The sequence below is a fragment of the Lingula anatina genome, chromosome 1 (genome assembly GCF_051362555.1).
Source record: "Lingula anatina isolate TDL-2025a chromosome 1, LinAna3.0, whole genome shotgun sequence".
NCBI classification, from domain to species: Eukaryota; Metazoa; Brachiopoda; class Lingulata; order Lingulida; family Lingulidae; genus Lingula; species Lingula anatina.
The window spans coordinates 45720616-45745961 of NC_141767.1; the positions used below are offsets into that span (position 1 = coordinate 45720616).

The 25346-nt window shown below is 33.8% G+C and overlaps 2 protein-coding genes and 1 pseudogene across 8 annotated transcripts in view; 1 reads left to right on the forward strand and 2 right to left on the reverse strand.

Annotated features, from left to right (window-relative positions):
* Positions 1-761: 761 nt before the first annotated feature.
* LOC147764394 (uncharacterized) lies at positions 762-10823 on the reverse strand (annotated as a pseudogene). The gene is made up of 8 exons (XR_015334038.1): positions 8023-10823; positions 7727-7843; positions 7197-7445; positions 5654-6916; positions 4105-5094; positions 3843-3918; positions 3138-3221; positions 762-2930 (listed from the first exon to the last, which is right to left on the reverse strand). The product of XR_015334038.1 is annotated as an uncharacterized LOC147764394 (transcript).
* A 95-nt stretch (positions 10824-10918) lies between these two features.
* On the reverse strand, positions 10919-13777 carry LOC106162142 (sorting nexin-24). Its single transcript, XM_013539289.3, has 6 exons — positions 13603-13777; positions 12949-13032; positions 12508-12615; positions 12300-12385; positions 11841-11932; positions 10919-11409 (listed from the first exon to the last, which is right to left on the reverse strand). The coding sequence occupies exons 1-6, from the start codon at positions 13660-13662 to the stop codon at positions 11339-11341; spliced, it is 501 nt and encodes a 166-aa protein (XP_013394743.1). The 5' UTR covers positions 13663-13777; the 3' UTR covers positions 10919-11338.
* LOC106162140 (uncharacterized) overlaps positions 13767-25346 on the forward strand; it is a 67248-nt gene continuing 55668 nt past the window's right edge. For 2 of the 6 annotated variants that reach the window (XM_013539285.2, XM_013539288.2), the window contains exons 1-3: positions 13767-13829; positions 17317-17407; positions 18124-18912. In XM_013539285.2, coding sequence (XP_013394739.2) covers positions 18204-18912 — 709 coding nt within the window. In that variant the 5' untranslated portion in view covers positions 13767-13829; positions 17317-17407; positions 18124-18203. Of the gene's footprint in view, positions 13830-13856; positions 14051-14185; positions 14205-14308; positions 14353-14458; positions 14599-17316; positions 17408-18123; positions 18913-25346 lie in introns of those variants that run through there. The other 4 variants (XM_013539286.2, XM_013539287.2, XM_086999703.1 and 1 more) reach the window with 4 other exon arrangements.

The following is a 25346-nucleotide window of genomic DNA, read 5'->3' on the forward strand; positions in this document are numbered from 1 at the left end:
CCATCTTTAGGATGAAACGGATCCTTCAAGTCCTGTAGAGAGTGTCTCTCTCTTTTTTCAGCCCATCGGAGGCCTTGTCTCTCTGCCTCCATCTGTCTCTGCTTTGTCAGACTGTGGATATTCTCGATGAGCATATGAAACTGATCCTGAGACATGTTTCTTCTGTTATTTCTTTTTCCGTGTCCACTAAGCCCAGGTCCTGGCAAGCTAAGCCACTGTAAAGTTTGTGCCTTTACTTTGTAATGTTCTTGGATAACGCGATATAATTTTAGTTGGTTTGGCCATCATAATAGCAACAAGGTATATTTTAGATAGAAACATGGTGCTTTTCTGGGCCTATCACCAGACAACAAAAAGAGGAAAAGTCAGTTTTTGCGCTTTCTATGGCAGCGTACAGTGCTTCTTCAAAATTGAAGACAGCTGCTGTTGGTCAAAGGGGATGTCCAATTATTCGTTGCATGCATTTGCTGCAGTTATCACTGTACAAAAAGACCTTTTATCACCTTTCAGTTACTTCCAAAATGTTATCAGAATATGAACCCTCATCTTTGATCACACCTTTTTTCTGACCTTCTTTCACCTTTCAGACTGAAAAAGGTCACCTTTTTTCAACCTTTATCTCACCAAAAGACCGCCATTCACTTTTTCATGAACTTTCATTTGCCAAAAGTTCAACCTTTTCACCTTTTATAGTGCAAAAGACCACCATATCGTTCAAGTTTTGTTTACTGAAAGATTGGCATTTGCATTTTGTTTAGAGAATCTTTCATTCTCTAAAAGTTTATAACCGACATTTAACTCTTGATAAGATCATCATGTTCTATGACTTTATTCCAAAATTCAAAGATCTACAAACAAACTAAATAGACATAGATACAACCTCTGCTTGAAGAAAAAACTCATTTTGAAATAGCAATAACTTTAAGAAAGCTAAAATCCTGCCTGTATTTTCAAAATTACAATTGCAAAGTCAAAGTTGCAAAATTAAAAGAAGTGATACCCAAAATCTACCACTCTTCCTCCTATCTGAATATAAAAGAATTCTACAAAAGCGTTTTTAAAAAATTGCACAGTAATGGACAGGGCACACTTTACCACTTACATAGATATTTTATTTGTTGATGTCTTCTCCATCACATTCTCTGATTATATGCTATAATTCCAACTATCTACATACAAACAAAAATTACAATGATCAAACCACTGCCCACAAAAAATGCTGAAAATGCAATGACCAAAGAAAGCTACAATTTTGCCCTCCTTTACACGTTTGAGAAACAATGATATTTAAACTGCAAACACTGACCTTGCATTTAAAAGTGAGTGAACACACCTTGTATCTGAGGTTATTATGTAACATGACAAAATATATGTATATCTCCTATTTGTGCTAAAACAGTTTCATTTTATTTTTTAAGAGTGCCTCTCAAACTTTTTTCACCTTTTCTTGAAACTTGTTTTGAAAATAACATGTCTAATTGCTTCTTCCATGATCGGGAAAAGAATTGCCCTTGATGGTAACATACTTTTGCATTGTACATTTGAATAAATAAAAACTTGTCCCATCACTTTCTATCTGAGACGCTATTGAGCACCATGCTCTCTTAATTGTCTCACTAGCCAACAACTTTTGAAAAATGGCATTGGCAATTGCTTCTCCCTGATACAATTTCAGTAAATCCCTATTAAATATGGACCTGACCACAAGTTCTACTTGCCGAAAAAAAAGGTACACTTGATCACTCACTAAGAACAGTCCCCCTCTGTTCAACTGATCAATCCATGCTCTAGTGGGCTCCAGTGATGCACATGGGTTTGATGCGGTATTCCACAATGACATAACCTGTGCGAACGTTTTGTGTATTTTACCACTGTCTTGGGCAAACTGTCTGAGCAAGGCATAAGGCACATATACTGGCTCACATACCTCAGGGTTTCCTCTTCTTTGTCAGTCAATGAATACGTAATTTTGCAGTGTAGGATGTGACAGTTGCACTCTCTCTCTCTCTTTCAACCATGCAGTGCTGAAACACTATGCTGAGAAGTTTTTGAAATAAGAGGCGATCATCAGTACAGGAGAGCCCCAATTCTTGTGCTAAATGTCTGAAATCATGAAACACTTAAGGATACGCACGTAAATTATAGGAAAATACAAAATTAAAAGATTGACATGCTCACTTCTTATCCTGTCTCTTTATCTCTTCATTTTTCTTTCTAATTTTCCAAAAAATGTCTTCTTTTCAATCCAGAAATCAATGTTTTCAGATTTCTTGCCTCTTAGAACATTCCTGACTTAGCTTCTGGCTTAGATTTTTGAAACAGCTCAACAGTTATGTACTAGCTGCTGCTTAAACTGTGCTATGTATAGTTATTTGACCCGATTCAGCAAGCTGTAGACAAACTGTTTATTTCAAACTGTCAGTTAAGATACTTAAACATGTCCCTTGAAATGAATTTGGTCTATTGAAATTTACCATTTTATTTTAATCACAAATCCGACTTAAATTGATGCTATCTATGAGGTTTTAAATTTTATATATTATGCAATTGTATATTATCATAAGACTTCAATCATTTGTCTGATTTCAATAATAATAATAGCAATAATAATAAATATAATATTTTCTCAGCATTATTAAAAATCATCCAGAAAATAAAAGGAATTTTGTCAAGCATGAAACTACAGATTATAACAGTGTTAAAGATCCAAATTGCATTGGTCTACCACTTACTAATTATTAAAGACATTATACTTTATTATACTGAATGACACATATAAATAAAACTAACCTAATACAGTTTTTAACTGCATAACACAATGCCCATATGTGAAAATTGTCTTTTTCATCCTTGCAATGATGTCTTCTTTTTGTCTCTTACTGTACATTATCCCACACCAGGGCATAGCCTTTAACTGGTAAAATCAATTTCTATATAAATATAAAAATAAAAAATATGAAAATATATCAAATATTGTTAAATATGACATATTAACACATGCTTGCGCGTGCACGTGCAATAATGATATCTACATCTTATTTATTTCACACTAATTACACGTTAAACATATTTCATTTACTTATAATCTGGCTATTCTTTTTGTGGTTCTTTAATTGTCCTTCTATGTTATTTAGTACCTTCATCTTCATCTCCATCTATTTCTTCTTCAATGTCATCCATGCTGCTCATACTCATACATGTATTGGAATCGGTGACATATACTATTAAAGGAAAAATGTATTTTATGCATATTATTTATTTCCTCTTTATTTCAAGAAGACAGGAACTTCATCATACTTTATAATAGATATCCATTATTTTGTCGGTCTTTGTAACATGATAAAGGCCAGACAACACTTGGACTATTATCAGGATCACTAAACTTTTACCATTTTCATTTTCACCATTCTCAGAAGTAGACACAGACACCTCATCTGAATATAGTGCTGGATCATCATCCTCTTGCTAAGAAATAAATGGTTAATTAAATAATGAAAGTTATTAAATGATTATTAGTGGTAATTAATTGTAACTGACACAATGCAGGGGGCGGATACAAGACACATGGCATGGGGTTTGGGGCCTGCTGAAAGTCCACCTAAATATTTTGGTATTTTAGAGGGCGACCGGTGTCATTTGGTACGGTTTGGAACTATTATTCAACTACTCAAAATTGTCATTTCAAAAAGGGACCATAAATTGGACCTCCCCCCCTAAATCTGCCACTGCTCATGGATATCGCTTATATTTAGACATTATTTTTTAATATCATAAGTACAAAATATATCGTATTCTCTTCATAAAACATGAAGCAATTAAATTGTATGTTAAATTATGCTAACCCAAAAGTCAACTGTAGCCTGTGGCAGGTGTGTATTCTTCATCTAAGAGTGCATTCCCTTTTTCTGCTACATATTTCTAAAATATTTAAAAAAACAATAAAAAGTAAGTAAAAATTGGTAGTATTTGCGTATGCAAAATGATTGAGTGAATGTTGGTATTTAATATTGCATAACATCTTTTATAAATATTTATAAATTTAAGTTAAGAAGTAAGATAAAACAGTTTCTTTTCAATGTCTTAACAACTGTAAAAAATATTTACGTTTACTTCTTCCTGCCACTGTAACATTTTCATTTTTTGTGCTTGTACTAATGTGTCACATAACCTGAGAACGCTTGATTTGCTTGAGCTGAGTCCCAAGTTATTGAAATACCTAAAAAGCTACAAACAAACACGCAAATATGAGTTAATAACTGTTCATCATAAATTTTATTTATCAGTTAATTTCTAATATAAAATTATAATGTATTAATATACATATTTAGAATATTACAAAGGAAATCAACATTTAATCAGGTGGAGATGTACATAGATTACTATAATGTGTGTACGCCTTTTCAAAACATTTAATTTGGAAAAAACCCTAATTTTATTTATGTGAAAACAAAAAGACAAATATTTTAAATTTTGTTGGAGGGCATTTTATATTGTTGAACATTAAATTGCAATCATCCTTTGGGAGCACCTTGATCTCCACATTTCTATGCTCATAAAAGTTTGTAAAAATTTATGGCAACTTGGGTGACGGCTATTTTTCAAAATGGCACAGGTCATTCCAACTTGGCATTTTTGCTTCTGTGTAATCGCTCTATTAAAAACATGAATAAAAGTATTTAAATAATAAAAATTAGAATAAAAATTATGTTAGTGAAAAATTATAAAAATAAAGAAAATTTTGATGTGATAGATAGATGGATAATATTTTAGAGGATTTTACATACTCTTTTTTTTTTGTTTATTTCTGCTGCCTCAAGTCTCCAAAAGGGCAAAAGTAAGTGGCATGGCTTTTTAAATTTTTGACATGTATTTAACCCACTCAAATTTGTTAGCATTGTCAATAGTAAATTTGTCATCTTTTTGCTTGTCCATTTGTGTAGTTTCTTTTCTGATAATTTTATTAAATAATTTAAAAATAGATTTTCTTGCAGGCAAACTTTCCTCATATAAAATACTGCACAGGCTATTGTAATGGCTCTGTTGTATAGCTGCCACGTCTCTCTCTGTAAAAGAGTTCCCATCGCTGGTTACTGCCTGAAATTTGCAATGAATAATAAAACTATTAATGATGTATTTGACACAAGTGTACTGCTTGGTGGCAATATCTTAAATGGAATTAAGAATAACATCAAAACATTTGAATTAAATACCAACATATGTGTTCTTTTCCTTGATCTAGATCTGCTGGTGTGTAGGCTCCTTTTGCTCATGATGTCCCTTTTGATGATTGATGCTGTACGTTTTTATAGTAGGATTTTAGTCGCTGTACCCTCTTTCGCAGACTTATGTAATTTTTGCTTAAAAACCTTTTCCATGCATAAACTTTTAAATGTAATATATCTATGATTAGGTTATTTATTACATCTCTTAGCATATTAATTGAAGAAAACACGTATATAAGAATGAACCTGCGAATTGCATATGTGAGTAGGTGAAATATTGTTCCGTTTTCGGAACATTGGTCAGGGGTCCAAATACCATTTGCTTACATACCACAAGGTGCAATGGAGGACTCACAGAGATTGTCAGAATATGGATATTTCCAGGTATTAAGTGTCTCAAGGTTTTTGTGCATACTGCTATGAGGTCTTACCAGCGGTAAGGGTACCTTGAGCTTGTAAGGCCGAAAACTGAGGCAATGTGCTGGCATGTCATTTTCATGAGCCACAGGTGGGACATTTTCTTTCTCCACTTCTCCTTGATGATTTATCACTGGGGTGTGCAGTAGAAAGCCATCTTCCACCGACTGAAAAAACTCATGGCTACCTTCCTCGGTCATCACCTCATTCTATGACATCATACTCTGCCAGCATATCGTCCAAATCATCACCTGTGAAAAAATCATCACTGTACTGCACGATTTTTGAAACAACTGATCTCGAAATCTACAATCGGCAATCCTCGGCTGACTCCGCTATACTTCATACAAATTTTTTGCCAATACCCTTACAAATTTATATAGTTTTTTTTTATCATTTGATACATGCAGGACATATAAATGAAACACTATGCAAATAAACTTTCCACTTTACTTATATGTGAACATATACATATCTAGAAGACGTATTTACATGTACAAGTATAATGTACCAGTAAACAAGTGCAAAACAATTAAACAGTTAAGTACGTATATGCTGATCAAACATCACTGTCCATTATCCTCATCTCCCTCTGATTCCTCTTCGTCCAAATCAGAGATTGGTATCCCAAGCTTAAGGCAATTTGCAGTTGTAAAGACACTAAGTTTGAACATGTTCTTGTCAAACTTAAATGGTGTTTCAGTAACCTTGACTTTGAAAGTTCTCTGTCTGGAACATAACTCTGTATGTCCATCTGTTTTAGGGCATTTACCATGGTAATAAGATCAGTTTTTTCATCTCTTTTCTTATGACTGGTTCCTTTCTCTTTTATTTTCAAAGCTCTGTCAAAGTTGGCCGAAATATCACTGATAACAGGAACTGCCTTTGAGATGGTCACTATGGCATGTTCAGTCTTGTTTGCACCTAAGCCCCTGATTAGATGTTTTAATACTCCGACTTGATTTTCCTTCTCCATGTCTGCAGCTTTATTCTTACCTTGCTTCTTACCTTTTTGGGTTCACATAAGATGATAAGCGCACACGCATTGACAGTCTTGGTGAGAACATCACTTCAGTTTTAAGAATATAATCTATGCATTCAACAAAGTACTTCGATAGAGCACTGTGACTATAAAAGAATGGTATCATCATTTTTAGTATCACATTTGTGCGATAAATGTCTCCTTCTTTGATCATGTCTTTGAAGTTCAGTACAACAATGCCACTGCATAAAGTTGTGCACATAGTTGTTCAAGTCGTCTGATGGAGACTGCATTACTGTAATGTTGATCACTCCATTTTCAGTTGGCAAGCATACTCTCTAGCCAGTCTTTGTACAAATGTTCTCTTTGGGAATTGATAAGACATAACTTTTGTTATTTACACATAATGGAAATGAGATGGCATTTCCCTCAATTTTGCTTGTAAGATGCACTGTGGTTCCTGTAGGTGAAACCGAAACCTCCAACTCCACTGTCTTAAGATTTATTCCGTCATCCTACATGGAAAAATAGTTAAGAATAAGATTTCTAGTAATCAATTAATTAAATGGAAATACTAGTAAATCTATAAAATCTTGAAAAAGGCATATATACATCAAGCTGAAAATGAGCTAAACTACAGTTCAGGATCTCCTCCATTAGAGCATCAAAGATTTCCTCTTTTCGTTTGTTTTGCATATATACTATGTGTTGTTTTTAAGCAAATGATGTTTAGGACTATCCTCTGTGTTTTCCATTTTGAACAATTTCATGGCAAGAACCAGAAGATACGCCTTCCCTACTAGTAGTACAAAATCTTCATGTGCCTAAAATATATAATAAAATATAAGAAATTGAAAGAAAAGATTTAGGATACCTTTGATGTACAATTTTAAGCAATATGGATGCAATGTTAATGCACTGTGCTAATTCCAATATATCCCTTCAACTTTTTATTGGGTGATATATAACAAATCTATTGAAAAATACCTCTGATTAATGTACATATAAATGAAAGTCCATGACTACACCCTTGCCTTTTACTTAATGCTGATGTGATTTCAGAAATTTTAAGGAAAGTTTTCATGAAATTACTACATTTACTAACCTCGAACCTGCTTTTCACTTGACCATTTACATTTGTTCTTTGGATGAGCAGTTTCATATTTGCTAGAGTTGTAGCATCTTGGCCACATTCTGTTGAAAAAAATCTTTTGAATAACTTCTGAAAAATAAAATACTTTACTTATTTAATATCATAATGTTATCAAATGTTACCAAAACATCCTCAATGTTACCATTTAAAATATGCAATATTCAAATTGTTTTCAATCATACATTAAAGTTAAATAGCTAAATATTTTAATCAAATTAACGGTTCAAAATTAGATTATAGCAATTAACCTCCAGAAAATCCATCAAGGTGTGAAACATTTCCACTATTATTGGATGGAGATGCCCCAGTCTTTCTGTTTGTGTATAACATCCTCTTCTTAAGTTCTTGGCACACAGAAGAGTTTGGCTAACTGTTAACATATATGTATCTCAAACTGGCTGAAGCCATAAATCAGTCACATACATTTTATTGGTTTGGTTCTGATTTTTCTTTCGAGAATTTTATTATTTTTTTCATGTATACATGCACACACTGCAGATTTACATTGACTATTAGCAGCTGTCTAGTGTCATTGCCAATTGTACTGTATAAGTCAATATCAAGAAAATTACCTAAGAAATCTTCAACTACATCCCGATAATGTTCATCTTTTGTCTTCTTTTGGGTGAGAGAGTGCAACCTCCTGGTTGATGAGGCACAGAGTAAACAGGAATTCAATGGGATGAGTTTTTGCGGAATTTCTGATTCTATCAATGATCAAATGCGCTTCACGTTTGATTATCACATGAGCAAAAACTAATATAGTGTAGCACTGACCATACACATTATACATGAATATCTAAGGCATTCCTTTGATTAAAGAGATACTCATTAAGTACTTTTAAAGGCGACATCATGTCCCTTCACTTTGTGACCAGACAGTATTATGGACCTGTCTGTCCAGTTTTAAAATGCTAGAGATGTGTCATGGCAGGTCATTTCTGACCCTGCCCTGTAATTACCAAAATGATCATGAAATCAGTTTTCTCTACCTTTTCACTTGCTCTAGGTAAACATGCTGAATCGTACTTCCCAAACTGAAATGTGCTTTGTCGTGATTCTTCACCCGTCTCCTTAATAAAATTGTCTTCCCTCTCAGCATTTTTAACATCCCCACTAGACATTCTAACATGTAACTGTTCACTATGTCTTTTCCAGATCATTCCATTCACTTTCACCTGGTATGTCAGGGGACCTTCTATTTCTGTATGATTTCCCCTTTGACCCATTTCTCACTTCCTCTTTAGACTTTAGCATGTACTTTTTCACCCTTTTCAAAGTACTATGTTTTCTTCCTCTATCATTTGACTCAATTTGCTTGTGAATCTTTTCTTTTACATGCATTTTCCAATTGGGACGCACTCAATCTAAACAATTGCGCAACTGTCTTTTCATGAACATAACTGCTGGAGTTTCACCAGTGACTGAATGTGCTGCATTTCTTTAAGCAAACATAAATCTATCTAGCTTGCATTGTGCAGACCCTTTTTCATTTCATGATGCACGTAATCCCCGTTTAAGAGATTGAACAAATCTTTCCCCTATAAACCATTGGTACTTGGATGATACGGTGCGCTAAATTTATGGTTAATACCATTCTCCTTCATGAAATTTTGAAATTCTTCTGATGTGAACTGGCTACCGTTATCAGAAACTAATATCTGTGGTAGACCTGTACGATTAAAAAGAGTGCACAACACTGCTATAGTTCTATCTGAAGTACTTGAGGGCATCGTATGGGCATCGATAACTACCAGATAGGTACGATCTTCAAATGGTCCTTTCCCATGACAGAATCATCGCAAAAACCTTTGGGTGTCAAACGTTCATTGAAATATTCTGTTACTTGGTTAATTGTCACAATTTGTCAAATTAAATTTTGTGAATCATATCTCACAACAAGTACTGTACTCACGGGGAAAACAACAAAAGCATCCTTTCCCATGACAGAATCGACTGCATAAACAAACTTGCACTTAATTATTTGTACTGGAAGGTACGTTGCAGGACCCTCCTGTTCAAACAGGGTTATGTGCCACACTTCGACAGTTCTACCAAACATTATTTAATTCTATCTTCAAGGCGTTTAAACCAATTGGCCTTGGCTATAATATGACGTTTTTCTCTTCCATCAATGATGATGGAATGTTCTAAAAACTTAGGTGTGAGGTCATCATACGTAACAGCAGAATACACCAACTGACTTTTGTAGTTAGGTTTTCTAAACTGCAGTGTTACTCCATACCTCTTTTGAAGTTTACCTTCTCCCTTCCCAACCAGTCTCACTGCATGAGCCACGGTGGGGTATTGAATTGATGAGTGCTCCAGGTTAATGCCATCATCAGCTGTAAGGGCACTGTTCTCTGTTGAACATTCGGCATATCAAACTTTTCTGGGTATTTTCCTTCCTTATGATTCCATTAGATGGGATCTTGGGTCGCAGGTGAATAGCTTATAAGTAGGGACTATCACTTCCCCAGCGAAACTTGTAGGTCGCTCTTGCAAGTCTCTGTACACTTTATTGAAGAGAATAACGGATACCCACTGGTACATCTCCACTAGCTGGCCAGTCTTCACTGTGTTTGCGAAGTAGTTGAAAAGCCCACTTTGGTTCAATTTGCCCATCGCAACTTAGTAATTATGGGTATGTTTGCCGTAGCCCACTGGATTTGTGAGACTTTCTCCATTTTCATTTTCTTTGGTCCACTCCTAATCACCACTGATGTGGTCATTGTCTTTGGTACCATTATATTCCTCATTACTCTCAAAGGTTTCATGATATGTTTGCACTCAGTATTAACATTTTTATCTTTTAACTTTGGGTATGGAATGTTCATTGATATATTCTGTTACTTGGTCAATTGCCACAATTTGTCAATTTAAATTTTGTGAATTTTCAAATTCAAATGATATGTGTCAAAATAATGTTTTTGCCTGTAAACATTAGCAGCAAGCTATATTTTAGGTAGAAGCAGGATGCTTTTCTGGGCCTATCACCAGACAACAAATAGAGGAAAAGTCAGTTTCTGTACTATGTCAAGGTTCATATATATATATATATATATATATATATATATATATATATATATATATATATTGTTTACAGACATCTGCTCATATTTGTTTTATATGCAATACTGTAAATTGATCACAGATATATTTTATTTCAATTTTGCGTTATTATATTTTATTTCAATCTTGCATTTTTTGCATTAAAATTTCATTAAACAATGAAAATAGATATTTTGTTGTTGTGTGCTTGGCATTCATTTGCATAAAATATAAGGGAGGTGTACTGACTGTATTCCATATACATTTGACATTGGCAGCTTTTGGAATCATTTAGCCTCTTCCATTTGAAAGTTCCACATGTCTTAAAGTCAACATACTAAGCTGATTTCTTATTCACAGTCAAGATAACACAAATATTGCTTCTGATGGTGCATAGTTTTTAAATGAGCATCTTGGCCTTTATGCTGCATTGTTCACAGCTCATACCTCTGAGGAGAATAATATGTACTAAACTTATTGCAGTTATTTCTAAATTTGCCAACAACTCGTTTCTCATGTTATGTCCTCCATGGATCCATAAAGCCCCATGTTGACTCCCTGATTGATTATGTCTGGCAATGTACCTAACAAAAAACAGAAAGCTTAAATAAACAATCATAGACACAAACTGAATTATTTGTGAATAACAAAATTTTATAGATATTGAGACTGATGTCTTTTGGCATATAAATTTAATAATTCTGAATCCATGTATTCTGGGTTTTGGTGACCAATCTCAGAAAACTGTGAGATAATTTCTAACAAGGAGCTAAATTTAGGATTTTTTTATGTTTACTTCATCCCTCTGCTGTCTTCACCACAAACACTTAAGAAAGGTTAGCCACGTGTCATAAGTTGTAATTGCGTGGTCTGGCAATATATTATGTACTAACAAAAGCCACCACATCTTGAGTGGAAATGTGCCTAAAAGATCTGTTTGATGAAAAAAAAACAAAAAAAAACAATATATCAGGTGCAGCAATGTATAGTATGTGAATGTGTTTGGTATTCCTACCTGTTGGAGGATCTTGAAGGAAAGGATCGCTGGTGAATGCTATAACAGGTTGATGGTTCAACTTCAGTTCCTCATCAAGATTTTCTAAAGACCTAAAAGAAATCATCAAATATCAAATTACTTAGTGACAGTGAAAACATTCTAAATAAGGAACTATAATTTTATTAGTTTTCATACAGCATGAAAAGACAACTTTTTTAAATTTTGACATGAGGTGTCTAATTTGTAAACTTCCAAAAATGTATAAACTTTATATCCATGCCAGCAAGTTATGATAATGTGACACACATATCACCATAATCATTAATTTCTTAATTTGTTTTCTCAATATAACCTGGATTAACATGTATCACTGACTACCTAATTATCTCTTAGTATACTTAAACTTTATGATTTTCGTTTTCAGAATAAAGGCAAAATTAAACTTAATTTTCAGAATATAAGAAAACCTATACTTACTCAAAGCTTCCATAGTTATTGTCAGGTAGTTTTACTTGCAAAAATGAGATAACTGATTTAGGAATCTTTTCATTGGCTAAAACTCCCTAAAAAATATACACAACATGGTTATCAAATATTAACAATGTCATTAACACCAGAAAATATTTAGAAACTTTTAGAAAACTCGATATGCATATATGAACGAAATAAAATCATAATTCATTACCTGGAGATAAGTTTCAAGACCCTGTCTCCTGTGTTCTAGTATTTTATGATTAAATTTCAACACTTTTTTGGGAGGAAACTCTGGTACTTGTATCTTCTGTTTCTTTAGCTAAAATTTAAACAATAATATATCATAATATATCAAAGATAAGCAATGGTGCTTACATATTGTAATACATGATATGCCCCATTCTTTATCTTATATATATATTGTAAAAAAAAAATGGTTTACTATCTGCATGCCATATGACAGCAAACAATACATATAAGCAATTCCACAATTTGAGTAAATGCGTATCTCAATGAAAGGAACTCACGCAGGCTTTATTAAAACAAAAGTTTGTAACAGACTTTAAAAGTGGAAAGTTGCTTTTCCAACAGATTAAAATATGTGAGATGTGGCTCCTAAGAAGATGAATTTACCTTTGACATAATTACTTACTTTTTTGTGGAGCACTTCAAATTCAGTATATCTTTTTTCAAGTTCATGGAATTTCCCAGCAACACTGATTTCAATACAGAATACCTGAAATAAAATAGACAATATTCCCATGTTATTTTAGTCTTTTCATTTAAAATGTTACTTATACATAAATATTTTAGCAAAGCTGAAACACCAATATACAAATCTGTCAGAAGCATGAATAAACTGTTGGTGAAACAAACCAAGTGAACTTTGCAGAATCAAAATATCAAAAAGGACAACAATTTTCCAATTTGATTTCCTTAGTTTTATCACTTGACGGGAATGTACAACATGAGATGAATGAGGTTCTGTTTGGGGAAGATGGAAAAATTTTTAATTTTATTGAAGTTGCATCATCAAAATATGCAATTGAATTTGTAAATAATATAAATTCCCCCTAGCTTCAATTCGCTGCAATCCATCCATTTACTCATCTACTTGACATACATTCTTCAGATATTCAGTTATATAATGCAAAAACAAGGACACAAACTTAATCCTGTCATATAATTACTATTAGGAAGTAAACTGTCTGCTATACTCTGTTCAGTGTAACAGTGTTTTAACTGTGAGTATAAGTTATAACGTTACAAATTGCATTCCATCAACTCATCTACCACCATGACTTACAGTATAGCTTCCATTTTCGTCTTCAACCTTCTGAAACGAAGGTATAGTTATATGTATCATATTAAACAAAATTATAAGTAAATATTAGGGAGAAAAGGTGCGTAAAAAAACAAGGGGCAATACCAGATGAAATCAACAGGGCGCAGCCATTTTGGACACTCACGTGATACGTGCTTCATCCGAAAACGAGGCCTGAATTGGAGATCCTGAGGTTATAAATATTACAAGTAAGTGATTAAATGCCTGTCCTAGCGTAATTGTTCAGTTTAGTAGATGTTTCAGCGTATATTCAAATGCCAAAGAAGGACGTTTATCTGTCCTCATACACCTATAAAGTATTTGAATGGCCCATGAATTATTCAGAGTTCAGATGCACCATAACTTAAAAAATGAGTAAATGAAATTATGGAAATGAACTTGCAGAGATATCAGTGCATCATTATCACAGGTAACGATGTTGAATGTTTCACTCAGTTGGCAGTCTGATAACATGTGTTTTGTGTCAGTGCTGCATTGTATAGAACTGTTGCTTATTTGTAAACATACAAGTACCTCTGCTTTGATGATTCACTTGGTTTTGGCAAAATGTTTCCAACAGCTACGTGAGTGCACGGCCACAACTACACATACTGGCTTTTGTATTCTAATTTTATTGGTTACAGTATATATAAGGTGTATGTCTTACTCTATATTTTACTCACTGCAGGTAGTCTAAGGCTCTGTGCTAGTCCAGGTGAAAGTTGCTTACTAGTAAGTTATACCTTGCAGACTGTTTAAGAGCTAAACACTTCTTTGTTGATATTTTGTGTCATTTTATTATCATTAAATTAGAAAGGCCTTTTTTTTTAAAATAAATTTCAGGAGCATAGTTGAAATGAAATTGCAATTTTCATCAGGTGCTGTCATTTTAAAGAGACGCCCATTGCATACTGTAGTTGTGCTAAACAAAAGGTAACAGGATCATGACTGTTTATTGGGAGCTAGACCTTACCTGTGGTAGGTACAATTGTAGCAGATTAAGCCTTCAACTGAGGCAAAGGGGTCAACATGCAAGCAAAGAAGGCCATATAAAATGTGTACTGTCATTATATTAGAACTCATCTATGTTTACTCGTAGATAATAAGTTTACTATTTCCGTAACTGGGCTCCCAGTACATAACAAAAAAGGGATAAAACTCAATTTTACTAAAAAATTGGCCTTATCTTAAAAATAAAAAAAAATTGCCTTCTTCAACTTGTAATAGCTTCCCCAAAGAAATAGGTTTAGTAAAGTAATAATTAGTAAAGACAAAGAACATTATTGTATATCTTTATATGGCAAGAAAAAAGAAAAAAATGAAGGAAACTTATTGATTTTCCCATAATCGCCAAGGTATACTTTATCTAAAACTGCTCAGAAAATAAATATCCGTAGAGCCAATTTCTGAGTTCTATATTTTAATTTTGGAAGATGCTTCGAAATTTGTTAGCTTCCATCTCCATAAGGCCTGCAGAGCTGGCAATTTGTTAAACCTCAATGTGTGACAGGTTTTATTGTGAAAGTGGGGAGGGGGGGAGGTCAGGCACAATATCATGTTCTTGTAATAGAAAGGGAACTACAGCAAAATCCCATGTATACCATTATTGATATGCTTCTTATTACCTACTAATTTGCATGGTAAAGTTTGAAATGTGAACAGTATTTAAAAGCCACGTGCTACCCTATATAAAATTTTGTTAAGATTCTAAGGTAGGAATACAATATCAGGTATTAGTTGTAGGCTTTTTGTATAAAATGTCATTGTCAAGTTGTCATGATGATATTGCTTATTATTTTCAACAGTAGTTGGTATTAAGAATTCAGTTAGGTTTTTAAGTGGAAGTATCCTTGTTTAAACTGCCTTAAGGATACTGTAAGACTGGATTCCCACAGATTTAGATTGATCCATCTAGATCGACCTAACTCCCAGGGGGTTTACGCTAAATTGCTGTCAGCTGAACGCGCACAGAAGTTAATTACCCCCTCACAGCTTTTAGTGGGCGGGACAGACATTTAAGCTGGCTAAGTTAACAGTAATCTAGCGATACTCTCCACGGAGATAGATCGATCTAAAATCTGTGGGAATGCAGTCTAAGGGTTTATTATCATCCAGGTACTGAAAATTAGATATTTCCTACCTTTAATTATTCAATAATACATCTACCTCTGTGCTGATTTAAAACAATAAAAGTAAAATATCAGCTTTTATATTTCTTGTTGATATGTATAAGCATAGGCAACTAAAAGATTTTATCATCAGTTTAATGTTTTTCCATTTTGAGATGAGCTAGCAATCAGTATAGAGTGTAACGTCATTCCTGAACAAGATTTTAACACGGAAATTGGCACAGTTGACCACAGGTATATGAGCTTTAATCCTCTGCCATCATTTTGGTTTAAATGTTTTTGTTTTGGAGTTATGAGCCCCTAGTTACATATTTTCATTAAACAAAGGCATTATTTTGCTTTATCAATAATGAAATCTGACATAAGTCCTTTATGAAAAATTGCTGGCAGGGTTTTGTAGTACTAAATAGGGCCATCAAATAGGCACTAAAATCATGTTCATGGATGTTCAGGTAAAGGAGACATTTGAGAAACAGATTTTTCCATTTTTACCCCAAAATCGCAATTATGACATCACTTGTAAGATGGTCTGTAAATTTAATGTTAATAATATAGTTACTTAACACTAAAGGCTGATCAGATATCCAAAAGAGTGTAAGTAAGGCAGTAAATAAAGAGTTTTTGGCAAATGCTTACTGTATCTTTCAGCATATATTACACCAACTGATTTTATTTTGCGTAGTGCCCCTTTGGAGATAAGGTCTTAATTTCTATTTGTCAGTTTTGAATGCAGAACAGCATATCACAGCCGTTGAGTAATTTTTATCTGGAGTGTATGTGTTATTAATAGGTTTTGGATTTGAACACTGTTTGCCCTATCTTTTGTGATTTTAAAATTTCAAACACATTATTTGTTTGACAAGTAAGGCTTTTCAGTAAGGGATGTATTTGCACAAACAGTAGATTAGTTTGTGGTTTACTTATTTCTTGACACTGAAAATACCAAAACTAAGGTGTTTTTGTCTTCCAAGATAATCAAAGTTTAACCTCATAAATTCTAGTTTAGTGGCTTGTTGTTTTATCAAATGAAAAATCACAAGAAATTAGAATGGACCAGCATCAATAATGATGTCAATATTTCAGCATGGTATACGTATTAGCATCAGTTTTTTTATTCTCAGCTTATTGACCCTCATTTTGATTTAACAAATCCACACGAAGCTTATGAGCTTATTTCTACAGAGATACCATATCTCAACACAAATATATGGGCAGTTTGCTTTTGACAATTTCTGTAAACCTTCCCACCATACTGGAGAATACTGTGGCACAGGAGCATTGGAATGGATGTTGGGTCCTGGCAAACAGAGTTTTGTAAAATTTTGATATTTCTTCATTTAATCATGGAGTATATTTGTAAGCAGTGTTTGCCTCTTAGGAAAATTAGTTGTTGGACTGAAGATGCAGCCATCTTGAAAAGTAGCTGTACTGAATGTGCCGGGTGGGAAAACTTCTCAGCCCGTTCTAAAAGTTGTCGGCGCCGGGCAGACAGTCCAGCCTTAATTTCTAACACTGTTTGTAAGTTTAGCTACATTATTTTACATAAAATATATATTATACTTTTTAGGTATAACGTGCATAGATGGTGGAAAAAATCACCAGTGAGATCACTAGTGAGAGCTGCAGATGCAAGTTTTACAATTATTTTCAGTTAATAGGTGAGGTATAGTATGTAAAAAAAAATGCTAGAAATTCTGGTATGTATTAGCACATTTCATCATGATTATCAATCATTAAATTTCATTGAAAAGTTCATTGAATTGACATGTATGAGAATTAATATATCTAGAAATGTTCTGTGTTACAAGCATTTATAATAATAGAGTTATTAATGTAGTTTGAACATCAAAAATTTCAAGTAATTATTTCATTGGAAATGTATGAACTTGGTAGGCTATTGATCAAAATGGCCCCCAAGGTTTCACTATGAAATGCAGTCCACTCTACATGATTTTGACACATTGGGACTGAGTATGGTGAACTGTCACTAGTAGACAATGTACATTATTTTGTTTGCCATAATACCAAAGAAAAAAATAATTTCATAAGTTTTGTTTGAAATAAAGTATAAAATTGAGTTTCAAAGTGAAGAGTTATGCCCAGTCTACTGCAGTTGTGTGCCATTTTGTATATGTCATTTAGTCAATGCAAAACAAATCTATATTGTTATAAATGTTTTAAGAACATATGTATGATAGTAATATTGATATTTTTCTACAATTGCAATAAATCTAATGTAGTAATTTACTCATTCTTTTGGAAGTTTTGTCATAGATTATACAAATGCTCAATTTCTTACATTACATTTGAGCTATAACAAAGGTTATGTCTGTGAAAATTTAAAAAAAAGCTAATTAGTCACATTTTTTCCTAGGGGATATCCAGTCATGGTCGCTTTAAAGGAAAGTGGAAACAAAAAGATTTCCAACAATATGATCTCACCTTGCTCACATAATGTGTGATACAATGGACACAGACGACATTCCAGTAGTAGATGTGGCAGCAATAGAGGAAGATGTCCGTGACAGTTCGGAATTATCCCTTAGTTGTGGTCAGGGCAATCAGGAACCAGATACCAATATCCACAGTACAGACACTGGGAGCTCACATGTTGAGGAGTTGATTCTTGTTGGTAACAATGATAACACACCACCAGTTTTATTTGATTTTCCTGTAGGTAAAACTGGAAGTCTTGAAACAGCAGTTGAAAAAAAAGATGAAGATCTAAGAGTAGAAAACACAGAATCTCCTGGAGAAGAAAAGAGTTTGAAGGGGGCTGATGTAGAATTTAGCAATGAGATAAAAAATGAAAATTTCATTTTTACCAAAAAGGATCTTGGAAACAATTCATTCATTGGTTGTGAGGAAAGCACTCCATCTGACATGAATCTGAACAGTGGTACAATTTCTCATGAGTTGTCAGACAGTATGGCAGAAAATGTCAGAAAGTCGCCAGCCGAAAGTTCAGGTTCAGAATCGCAGCCAGTCCCACCGAAATCTGGTGACCTCATCTGCTGGGGATGTGGAGAGTTTGGGCAACACGGTCACACACAAAAAGAAGATGTGTCCAGTCAAAGTGGCCTGCTGGATGTCTTTCGTGGGGACGTGTCAATGAATGTCAAGGCCATGGCATGTGGAGCTAGTCATACAGTGGTTGTCACAAGTAAGTGTATCAAGCTGCTTTGTACTTTCGTATTGTGACCACTCAACAAATTCAAAACCGTTTACTTTTATTCTAGAAATAGTGCATTCTCGGAAATATCTGAAAGAGATTTTTTTATTTATTAGTTTTTAATCGTTATTTATATACACTGTATGCAAAACATACACTTACACATGAAGACAATACATGAATTTGAAATTCCTAGATATAACATGATTATCAACATATATACTAAATCCATGCAATATTTAGCAGCATTTTAAAGTAATAGCTAGACATTGACAAGGCACAATAACTACATACACTAAATACATACAAATCATGCACACAGTTTAACCTGGATTGCAATGAATTGTATATAATGTTGTGACATTTTAACATGATATTAAGTAACCATATAAAATAGAACTTTACCAAATACATTTATATATAGCTGTCGCACCCACCAACTATATCAAAATCAAAATATATAAATCAAGCTTTTCACAATATCAGCCACAATGCCTGAAAGAGAGGATTATAATGGTCATAAACTGAGTTGGGTTCATGTCAAAAAGTATATGATAGTTACAAGTAATTTAAATTTCTAAACTCTATTGAAGTTCTAAGTGTTAGTTAATACCATGAGTATAAATATAAACATAAATATATTTTGGGGTAAAATTTCAATGTCCAACTGCATTGCAAATTTTTTACTTTTTTCACCTGAAGAACAAAATGTTTAATTGGTAAATTGTTGATAGCATCATTATTTGAGCCCACTTAGAGCTTAGACCCAATTTACTATTAGCAACACTTTGCTAAAACAAAACAATATACTTAAAAGTTAGTGAGTTAATAAATATAAAAGTGATTTGTTTAGTAGTGAATTTCAACCATTGTCTACTAGCTACATTCCTCTCAAAAGTCTGCAGTTTGATACATATCAGTAGCAGTATTGATCTTTAAGCCAACAGTTTGCCATGAGCAATTGATTGCATAATTTATGTAGTAGTTTGTACTAAAAATACATGCTCTGAAGAGAAATCAAATTTTTGTCACTTCATATTTATGGTCTGTTGGCTTTTTACTCTTTGTTGTATTGTAAGTGCCAACTTTAAGTAGCGCAACTCATGGTAAACAAGATAAAGAGGCAATGTCCTCTCAATTTTAGTCATTTCCATAGTCAAAGTATTAGTACTTGCAATATAGTACATGCTTTTTCCAAAATGTAAGCATATTAATTGAGGCATTTTGGTAATAAAATTGTCAAGAGTTCAGGAACAACAATTGTCAGCCACATATGTTCATTGAAGATATTTAAATGAAAGAATATCAGCTTTGTTTCGTTTAAGTAATGTTAATGCAGGTCATTATGTGTAGAAAAAACTTTAAACAATAAAAATTATTGTCCTTGATCATATACTTACTGTTAATTGAATATTAATTTAGGTTATAATTTATATAATTGTCAAAAGGTGGCAGCAGTGAGATGCATATAAGCTTTTATTTTTTGCCTAAAGAGGGCAGCACAGTCCGCGAGTAAAGTGAATGGTGACTTTGGCAGTGCAGTTTTTCATTGTGACCAAAAATTGATAAAATTAAAATTCGTCCATATTTATTTTCTTTTGTAAACTTAAAAGAAATTATTTCCCACCATTTTAAAGGTAATATTATAGATTTATTAAAATGACTAGTTAAAATAGATTACACACAAGAGTATTTCTAAAGCTTACTTTGGTTTTTGGCCATGCAAGGTACTCAGAGCATGTGCTACCTTCAGTCTCGATTAGACTGGGGCTTGTTAGTCGGTATGGAGTCAAAATTTTCAAACCTATGGCAACTTAATGATGTGCCTTCCTGGATCCATACTGAAATCTGTCATCATTAACAACTTGCAGGCCTCGTACATCACATCTGTCAATTAACTCCAGATAAGTTTGTTTTTTGTTCCTTGTTTTTTATTCATGAAAAAAAATACAGCTACGGATCAGGAAAACTGAAGTGGAAAGTAATACCAGAGTAGTCATGGTTGATAAAGTTTTGCATGAGTGTTGGGAGGGCAGTGACTGTGGATTCCATTCACTTGTTTTATTATTTGTCACCCCAGTGCACATGGAATGTGTTCCCTAACACCAAAGCTCTCTGTAACACCAAAGCTCTCCTGATTATAATAAAAACTAACTTCAGTCCTGATTAAATGTGAAAGGCAGCATTTTGCCTAAAGTCTGCCTGTGTATTTTTTTCACAAACTCTTGTGTTTCTGGTATATAATTACTACGGGTTATGATCACTGATATCATTCATCATAACCTGACAGCACCAGAACACATTTTTCTTTCTTCAATGGAAAATAAGGTCGCTAATTATTTTCCCTTTGGAAATACACTAGAGGATTGCGTGTGCTGCAAAGACACTTTCCTGGACGTGAAGTACAAGGCTTTGAAGTGCCCTTTGATGTTCTGGGTTTTGCAATCAGTTTCAATTTGCCTTATGGTTGGAAAACTACATGATTTTCATTTAAAACGATTACATGTTCTGATGTTTTGTGTGTATGTATCCTGATGAAGTATTTATCTCATGACTAGAGACTGTTGGTTTGGGATATTATGGTGTTGCCATTTGTACTTAGATCTGCTTTCATGTCATGTAAATGTTAGATAGTAAAACAGGATGTTTGATAATTTAGTATTTTAAAGGCAGTGCAATAATAAATGGTGCGTATCCTTTAAATATAGAAGGCTAAGTCCTGACTTGTCGTGGATTATTACACATAAAACTGTACTTAGAGTGGGGAACTGTTAGAAGTAGCTAGCCTTGAAACAGGATGATTTAAACAAGGTTCTCTTTTTAAGATTTAAGTGGTCATGATATTTTTTCTGTATATAGCCTGAACCTGTTCAAGGTAAAGATTATATTTTTGCCCAAAATATTTGAGTCAAAAGAACAGAAATAAATTGAAAGGAGTGGGAGGGACTTCCTAATGAAATGATGGAGAAAGAAAATGTAACAAAGGTGAACTGTTTAAATTTGAACAGATTTGAAATTGATGTTCTGTTCAACCAGGGTGATTGGATTTTATTAAAGGGTCAAAACACGGTAACGGTGCCATGGGTATCAAATTTTTTTTTGTTTCATTGAAATTTAAAATTTTTACATTTTTGTAGAAAACGAATCAAATTTTCAGACAATATAAGTTTCATTGATATACTCCCAGTACTTTTTCTGTGAGCCACTGGGAAACATAAAGGAAAAAAAAAAATTGTCTCTGACGGGACACATGGTCATATTGGCCTGAGTCAGATATTAGGTTGTTTTTTCAAGTTTTTATCACCCAAATATGTTAAACTAATCAGAAGTAATAGTTTAACATAGAAAACTGCCATCTATCACTTATTTTGGGTAAAAAAGTATTTAGCACTAGGTGTGGTGTGTCCCGTCAGAGACATTTGACTTCGAAAAGTTTTCATATTTTCCACATCTGGAAGGTTGTATAAATGAAACTTAAAATCCTCTTTTAAATAATGATAAGTAATGATTATAGCTAAAAATTACAAAATTAAAACAATTAACAGTGAATTTATTGCCACATTTTATCATTGTCCCTGACGGGACATTTCCTGTCTCTGACGGGACATTTTCTGACAGATGTGAAACACAAGGTTTTACATCTTCAATTGAATAATTTTCAAGTGTTCTGGTGTGTTACATTTCTTATTATGTACAGACACAGATGTGTCTGTACATATTGCCATCACCTGCGTCTGTCGTCGCCGTCGCCGTCCCTGTCGCCGTCCCTGTCGCCGTCGATGTCGCCGTCGCCGTGCACTTTCATCGTTAACACGATAAGTGGAAGACAGTTTTACCTTTTGGCTTTATATTTACAGAGCTGATAAATATTCATAAAACGCAGGTCAAGTTCGAAAATCAGCATGATCAGGCCATTATTGTAGAAGTTATGCTGTTTTTTCATTTTTCAGCATATATGCAACCTTGTTAACACATTTTAAGAAAAACCGATAGGCCTGTTGTCATGAAACTGACAGGAGTAATCAATCTTACTAAAACGCAGGTCAAGTTCGAAAATCGGCATGATCGGGCCACTATTTTAGTAGTTATGCTGTTTTTTCATTTTTCAGCATATATGCAACACTGTAAACACATTATAAGAAAAACAGAAAGCCCAAATTGTCATTAAACTCACAGGAATGGTCAGTCTTACTAAAACGCAGGTTGAGTTCGAAAATCAGCATAATCGGGGCATTATTTTAGAAGTTAAGCTGTTTTTTCACATTTCCTCAGATTTCCTCAGATTTAATTCTTAGGCATGTTAATAGCCTTATTATTTAAGTAGTAAGATACTTAAAAGTGTTTGTTTGACATTTCCTGCATCTTTACAACCTTGTTAGTTGATTATGTAAAAATGATGGTAAACTTGTTATCGTATATTGTGTAATGAAGTGTCAAAAATGGAAATAAACTCATATCATTGCAGTTTGTCAGATTCAATCATCCACTATGTTTAGAATCTCAGAATGGAGGAAAATGGACATTTAACACTGTTTTTTTTTTTTTTTTTTTTTTGATAATTTTGCCATCTCATCAATTTTCTTAGTTGATCATATAAAAATTGCAATAAACTGTTTATTTTGTTTTATGTTTAAAAAGTGTTAAAAATGGGAATAAAACCATGTCACAACAGTGTTGTCTTGTTTACATTTTGGCATAATATTTTCAAGGTGTGACTTTGAAGTACCATTGGCCTGAAGACTTTTGCTGGTCACGTTTTCTGAATGTCCATGTTACTAATATTTTATTATTAAAAATTGATGGTCATTATGGTGGTAAACGTTATGTAATATTGCATCAAAATTTGGAAAAAAAAATATTTTGAGCACTGCTCCCTTGATGACCATTTAAGAAAAATCATGTCACTTTCTGTTCTCAAACTTACAGGAAAGAAACATGGGACTAAAATACAGCTTCAGTAGGCAATGCAGTCTGTTTGGTAATTCTTTCTGCTAGTTAAACAGTTTTTTTTTGTGAAAATTTAATTTTTCACATATTGGCATTTTCAAGGTGTGACTTTGAAGTTCCATGGGCTTGAAGACCCATGCTAGTCACATTTTCTGAAAATCCAAGATACGTATATTTTATTATTAAAAATTGACGGTCATTATGCTGTTAACCATTATGTAATATTGCATCAGAATAGAAGAAAACACAATTTTGGGTGCTGCTGCCATGGTGACCATTATGGGAAAACCATGTTACTGATGATTGCCAAACGTTCAAAAAAGAAATACAGGACTAAAATGCAGCCTGAGTTGGAAAAGCAGTCTAATTGGCTTCTTTTTCTGGAAGTTATACATTTTCAAAGTGTGAACTTGAACTGCCATGGGCCTGAAGCCTTATGCTTGTTACACATTTTACTTACATTAGTATTACCTGTTGAGCATAATTAAAATTTGATGTTGAATTTGCAGTTTAACATAATGTACTTTTGCATCAGAATTGACAGTAGCCTATTTTGTGCATAGTTATTTCCTGTTTTTTGTCTGTACATTTGACAGCTTTGCTGCCTTGTTTTTCTTTTGCAACTGATCATTACTGGGTAATTCATTAACCATTACTGATTATTAGCTAGGTTGACTGTCAGTGATTAGGTGTTGACATGTGCTATCAGAGATCATGTGAGAGCACTAGAACTGTGGGCAGTTCATTCTGTTCACTGCATGTGCATGATTTAGAACAGAGTCTGAGGGAGATCTCCAGCTCCAACCATATGTTGTGGTATCTGATGATCTGCACCATAACAAACAGTCCGTCTTCACTTGTAATAAGGCCATTCTCGAAGACCTTCAACACCAGCAATCATTCAGCAAAGTCCATTACTGGTCAGACGAAGCCAGAACCCCCAGTCAATTCAAAAGTTGGTTTTTACTGTCTAAACATGGTACTATCATGAAAGAGATTTTGGTATGGAAGCGCAGTGGTACTTTTTATACCACTGCCCATGGCAAAGGACCAGTGGATGGGATCGTAGGGGAAATGAAACATCAGGTTTGGAGAGCAGTGCTCCAGAGAAAAATGGTTGTAGATTCTATTTGGCTGGCAAAGAATTATGCCCCAATGTCAATGTAATGTAATGTACCTGTCTGCAGCAGATATTGTAGCAGCTACCGCGCCCATCAGCAGTCGCTGGGAAAACTGTCCATCTGTTCCAGGAATTCAACACTTCCAACAGCTTCAGCCCCAGCCCGGTGGACATGTTCTTGTGTCAACCAATTCTCAGTACCAGCAACCCTCTTAATATGGTAAACTTATTCATATGACTGTGGACTTTAATTTGCCTGCACATCCACACTATGACAATGTCGGTCAAGGCACAGCTCAGTCTCACCAGGGAGATTTTGTCATTGCGGAGTTTGCTGCCAGGAAAGGAGTAAAACCGT

Coding starts and splice junctions, on each gene's coding strand:
- LOC106162142 (XM_013539289.3), bottom strand. CDS start 13,662: ATGATACATATAACTATACCTTCGTTTCAGAAGGTTGAAGACGAAAAT. Junction 13,033..13,602: donor ACGAAAATGGAAGCTATACT/GTAAGTCATGGT, acceptor ATTTTATTTCAG/GTATTCTGTATTGAAATCAG. Junction 11,933..12,299: donor AATAACTATGGAAGCTTTGA/GTAAGTATAGGT, acceptor GATTTCTTTTAG/GTCTTTAGAAAATCTTGATG.